The sequence below is a fragment of the Papaver somniferum genome, chromosome 1 (assembly GCF_003573695.1).
Source record: "Papaver somniferum cultivar HN1 chromosome 1, ASM357369v1, whole genome shotgun sequence".
NCBI lineage: Eukaryota > Viridiplantae > Streptophyta > Magnoliopsida > Ranunculales > Papaveraceae > Papaver > Papaver somniferum.
Genome location: NC_039358.1, coordinates 237,344,771 through 237,350,811, shown reverse-complemented (window position 1 = coordinate 237,350,811; position 6,041 = coordinate 237,344,771). Strand labels below are relative to the sequence as shown.

The following is a 6,041-nucleotide window of genomic DNA, read 5'->3' as shown; positions in this document are numbered from 1 at the left end:
TTCAAGGATTAACGGCTATCTGTTGACAACTCAACCACAATGAAGCAATATATACAGACTCTAAACAAAAGAATAAAATTTTAGATAACCCCGACATCAAAAAAAAATACTCCATTATAATGTGAATTTTAAGTGTTCAAATTTCTCGAAGCTAATCAATAACATCATGCTAACACCGAATCACTGATATAACATAAAATAAAGTATAGATCATATATTGATGCAGCAGACTAATAATGAAATTCAAGTGGCAGATGCATTAGCTTTTCGAAGGAATAAGGCTAGCCAATCCTTCGTCACACTTTCTGTTCTTACATGTTGTTTCTTCTGAAGCTTCCAGTGAAACTAAGCTGTTTGTATGAGGAGTCGCTTTAAAGAAACCCCAAATCCCAAGTCTTTTCATAGTTGCAGTTTTCGGTTGATAACAAAAGAGTGTATCCGCATACGGATAACTTTCATGTGCAGGGTGATTAGAATGCTTATACTTGAGAAGAACCAAACCTCTCCTGGTAACAGCGAATGGCCTATAATGCCAAATGTATGACGAACTTTCTAGAGTTATACTGAATTCCTTACACCAGCTCCATGTCTCATCCTTGTTATCCAAAGCTGCAATATTCTTATCCGAAGATGTCTGCTTATAAGTCCATATATCTAAACAACTTGGAGTACTTCCACAGGCGTTAACACACAACCATTCTCCAAATGATTCAAGAACAGAATTGTACTTCCAATTAGACTCCAAAACAGGTGGCATAGGGAGGACATGGAACTTTTCATCTGACAAATTGAAGGCCATTATGTCTTTACCTTTAAAACTTAACCAATGAATAGATCCATTAGCAAAGACACCATGTTCTGCAGATAACTTGCGTCTGATTACCCCTCTATTTCTCCACCCACTGCCACCGCCAGGTCCTCCACCACCACCACCAAGAGTGTATACTTGTAAATTTCCTCTTTCAGAACAGTCGTTGTATAAGATTCTAACAACCTTGTACTCGTTGGTTTGGTAAATATAACCAAATCCACCGAGTATACTGCTACCAACATCATAGTACTCAATATTTTCGTTACATCGTGGGAGATACAAACATTCTCTAATAATGGGATTACAAATATGGATGAGATCACGGAGGCCACGCTTTATGTTAAGTTCAGCTAAACAAATCAAACCATTGCAGGAACCAACTAGAGAACTCTTGGACATTCCCTGAGTTCGATTGAGAGAATGATCTCCCAATCCAAGTGTTTTTGGAATGCACTGCCCCTTGTGATCATCATCAGTAGTATTATTCCTCTCATCGTATTTTACGTAGTAAAGTTGGTGACCTATATTACCTAGGATAATAAGACCTGGATTTACCTCTGAACCATGATCGATTAGGTCGCTGATGGTATGGTTCTGGTGTCCATAACATCGTAGTTCATGCCACAACCACAATGATTAGGTCCATCGTTCAGTCCATAACTTCGGAAATTGTTCATGTTTATCATCACTAATCGGCCATTTGCTTTTCGTTTCATACTTCCTAATTTCCAAAAGTTCTCTTTTATTTTTCCTCCACAAAAGTTTTATATGTTGGACGTACTAAAACTATAGTCAAGCAAAAGCGTGCATACCTTCAGTTAGGGATCTTCATTACCAGCTTCAATAGGAGCATCCTCATTGTCATCCTCATCCTCATGAAAAATTAAACACAGCGTCAATGCTTTATGGTTGTGTGACGGAAAATGCAACAGAGCTCAGAAACTACTCTAGTACAACCAACTTTATGTTGCCATAGAAATACAAATAACTGTATCTTTCACATGAAACAATTAAACAAAGAGATTGCAGGACAGTTTCGTCTTTTCAAACCAAGTATTAGTTCAAGATAAAGTTCGTCCACATTAAAGTTCAAAAATATCGATCAAAAAAACAGAAACAAACAAATCCCCTATAAAATACCTTAACTCAAATAATGTTACTGGTGAGGAGAGTCGTCGACAGGTCAGGGACTAGGAGGCTTAGGATTTAAGGAGTGTACATGGCAGTACGTCTTACGGCTGGCTTGTCCTAAAACCCCAAAACACTTGGTACTACAAATGCTCACACAAGGAAAACCCACAGAGGTATAATCAAGATGTTTGTATTTGTCATATTAGGGCTAGACATACTTTCTTGATCTTACCTAAAGTAAAGCAGAGCTTTTCTTTAGAGTATTATTAGTTAACAGTAATAGAGCTTTATTACAAGTTTACAATAGTCATGGAATTAAATCTTTTACTACAAAGGTCTTCAGGGTTCTGCACAGAACAGCTACCAACATACCAGATGCAATCCCAAGAAATCCTTAGAGCTTTGCTATAATAGAGGTCGACAAGTCAGACCTTACTGGTAGGTCTAGATCTACCCATTCGTCATCATCCATCTTCGAGAAGTACCGGTCCACCATTTCATCATTAACAAGCTCTAACCTAGAAGGCTTCCACTGAAAAATGCATATATAATTTCTAAATTTCTAATTATGATACAACTTTGTCAAGAACTTATTGAAATTTAACAGTTACAGAGAGAGTTAAGAACACTAACATTTGGAGTATGGTCTTTACGCAAAAAGATAGCTCGGTAACCCTGCATTGAAAGTTATATGCTTAGATAACTTTGGGCAAGAATGTGATACTAACTAACTAATGAAAAAAAAATGTGTAGTGACCTCAAATGTATCCTGTCCAACTTGCAAACCATGGCATGAAATTCTATATTCTTGGGCAAGGCACTGACGGAGACCTTGCAGTCTCCCTTCTCTAATCTGTTTATATATGTATATCAGAAATATTATCGTAGTGCATGAGCTGACAAGTTAAGAGGATATATCCTTGAAAGCAAGGACAAAAGAGAGAGAGAGAGAGAGAGAGAGAGAGAGAAAGAAAAGACACCATTCTTTACCGATTTGAGAAAAACTTTAAGAATAAGAGGTGATGCTTTTTTCATTAAGTGAAGCGCTTCATCAATCCAAGCATCCGCTCCTTTCATAGACTCCATCTCCTAAACAAGTAAATCTTCCCTTGTGTTTAGAGTCATAGAGGCGGTAGAAGTATGGAGTGGGTGCATGATTGAAGAACTTAAAAAATAAATCTCAAAAAGATTACAAAATGTAAGAGAATGGGTTTGTTTCTGCAACGCAGTATATGCGTCTAACTTACAAGAGCTGAGATAACATTTTCGATTGTCTTCCGTGAAAAGCATCTGTCAATGATGTCTAGTAGTCTGCAGTAAGAAATTTAATATACTTGAACTTCCGCATAATTTTTTTTTTTTTTTTTGAGTAGTACTTCCGCATAAATAATACTGCAGGATTAAACAGGTAGTGCGTACACTAAGATCTCCAATTGAAAACATCCAATCAGATTTACCTATAATAAGCAGTTCTCTCTTTTAAAGGAGGTTGCTCTGAACACTCGTCAATAACTGCCGAGATAATAGCTGGATCACTTGTGTTTACTTTATTCAGTGCATCATCTAGCAAACTCAATTTCTTCTCGCGCGTACAAGGTAATTAAGCAAGATCAAATTTCAAAAGTGTTAGAAGTTTGATGCTTAAAAGTTAGATACGGTTAGCTGCTCGACAAAATTAAGTTAATAGATGAGGATCATACTATTGAAGGGACGAAGTGAGTTGCAAGGCCACATGCAAGCATTTTAGTGCCATCCAACCTTGCACCAGTAAGACCGAGGTATTCTCCTGGTGAAAGATATATATATAGAAAGTACAATTAACAAAACCGAAAACAATCTATTAATCTTCTAAAAGGAAATTTAAACCATTCAAGTAAAGTTTCACTACAACACCATGTTAAAGGAATCCAGTAACAATCAATATGAAATACACATCTGTTTTCGAGTTTATTAATTAGGTGAAACAGCAATCAGAGGAAATTTTCAGTCTTATCGCATTGGCGACGGAAGAATATTGAAGTTTAATTGTGTATATACCAAAGAAGCCGGGGAGTCTAGACAGAAAAAAAGAAGCCCCTACAGCTGGGATTATTCCCATGACAACTTCTGGCATAGCAAAAATCTGAAAAACAAAAATAACCCTGCGTAAGATAAATAACATTATTAAATACTCTTTCCATTCCTTTTTGATAGACTGGTTTCTATAAATAAATGTTTCAAAAAACTAGGCTGTTTTCGTAATTGGGAAAGTCAAATGGTAATTTAATTTTTTGGGACCACTTTTTTCTTAACTTCTTTTGATGACAAGTGTTATGGGACCATTTCACTTTACTTTTTTTGCTGATAAGTGTCATGGAGACCAATTCACTTCACTTCTTTTATTGACAAGTGTCATGAGGACCACTTTCAATGATTAGTTCTCTTAATTTCCTTAAAATATCTCTAAAAAGAACAAAACTAGCCTATTAAAAAGAAACGGAGGGAGTATATAATTTAGAACGGGAAATCAAAGTATATAAACATGTATTATTTCCATGATCAGTGCTTACCGTTCTCTCGGTTACAACGCGAAATCTACCATGAGTGGAAAGTCCGCATCCAACTCCCATCACGACTCCATTAAGGATCGATACCTTCTCTTCGTTAATTTAACAAAATTAGTATCATTTCTATATTATGAATTGAAATTTTAAAATTAGAGGAGCATCCATGGACACTCGACATTATCTCGAACCATTGGCATCATTTTCCTAATAAAACTATAATAAATTTGAGGTTAATATCTTATGGTGTTGTACGTGACTGATTATACTCATTTTTGGTATACTCAAAAAATTAACTTACAATTCGTTGCCATTTGAGCTTCATGAAAAAACTGATGCAAATTGGGTAAATAAGAGTGTCCATGGGTCCTCACTCCTAAAAGTTAAAATAAAATGAATACATTGTTATGATAAATTTCCAGTTTTTCAAAATGCTTTGTACAAATAAGTCACCTGGGGTTTGGCCAATGTCGCAACTTGGTACATTAAGGTGATTGCGTTCTCCAAAATTTTCACACCTAACGTCCAATGGCCTGTTGGATGAAAAATGAATTTCAATGTGGAAAAAAAAAACATATCTTTGAAATAGAAAAATTAATTTCAGCGACTGTGATCGAAAATGAGTCTCCATGATGTATTTTTTTTCTATGATCACTGATCTGTGTATCTATTTTGAACAGCCAGAGTACGTAGTATATAGTCGGACTGAAAATATATATGCTAGCAGCTAATAAATCCCATAAATTATCGGAGAATGAGCGACTACAATCAAAAATGAGAATTCCAAAACCATTACCCTCAGTACTTTCATGGAAATATTCTGCAAGATCCCCACCAGCACAAAAAGCTTTTCCTTTTCCCTGAAACCTATTTATGCAACATCCGCTATGCAAATTTATTTTCCAAAAATGAGAATCATACCAAATAGTAAATAACTTAATTAAGCACACCCGGTGGAAAATGCAGTCAGAGGTGGTCAATGACAGTCGACATTGGGTTAGATACCCAACTCAAAGCTAGAGAAATTTTGGTACCAAACTTCATACCTTCAAAATCACCAACTTGGCTTCAGGATCCTTCTCGAACGCTGTGTAAACTTCGTGCAGTCGAGATACCTAACAATCCAGTAATCCCGGAATAGTCTGTAAATTAAGATTTTCATCTTTTTCTTTTGATCAACTAAACAAAATATTTACCATTTGTGATGACATGATATTTAACTTGTGAACCCGATTTAGAATTACAGTTCTCGCATGCAAATTCTCTTCGACCTGAACCTGTGAAATGAAAAAGAATTATTGTGAATCAACAAACATATTTATACTGTCATTTTAATAATCAAAAAGACAGTATTTTAATAATCGAATGTCTATTTAAAAATTCAGTGATATGTGGTATGCATCTAATGAAGAAGGAATAAGTAGTTAACTTACATGGTCAACTAGAGTTGTCATTTATGCTTTCCACCGTCTATTTCCTCTGCTATCTCTATATAATCGGACCTTTGGGCTTAGTTCTTCATATATTCTGGCCGGTGCTCTAGTGGGACACTTGGT

The 6,041-nt window shown here is 35.8% G+C and overlaps 2 protein-coding genes across 2 annotated transcripts; both read right to left on the bottom strand.

Moving 5' to 3' along the window:
* Positions 1–259: 259 nt before the first annotated feature.
* On the bottom strand, positions 260–1,670 carry LOC113273392 (F-box protein At3g07870-like). The gene is made up of 2 exons (XM_026523127.1): positions 1,647–1,670; positions 260–1,405 (listed from the first exon to the last, which is right to left on the bottom strand). Exons 1-2 carry the CDS (start codon positions 1,668–1,670, stop codon positions 260–262), a joined length of 1,170 nt encoding a protein of 389 aa, XP_026378912.1.
* Positions 1,671–2,116: 446 nt separating this feature from the next.
* LOC113339025 (3-hydroxyisobutyryl-CoA hydrolase 1-like) lies at positions 2,117–6,041 on the bottom strand. The gene is made up of 14 exons (XM_026584427.1): positions 5,919–6,041; positions 5,682–5,762; positions 5,532–5,600; positions 5,282–5,345; positions 4,939–5,018; positions 4,492–4,575; positions 3,980–4,064; positions 3,643–3,728; positions 3,400–3,521; positions 3,190–3,253; positions 2,933–3,031; positions 2,700–2,795; positions 2,576–2,617; positions 2,117–2,474 (listed from the first exon to the last, which is right to left on the bottom strand). The coding sequence occupies exons 1-14, from the start codon at positions 5,937–5,939 to the stop codon at positions 2,337–2,339; spliced, it is 1,131 nt and encodes a 376-aa protein (XP_026440212.1). The 5' UTR covers positions 5,940–6,041; the 3' UTR covers positions 2,117–2,336.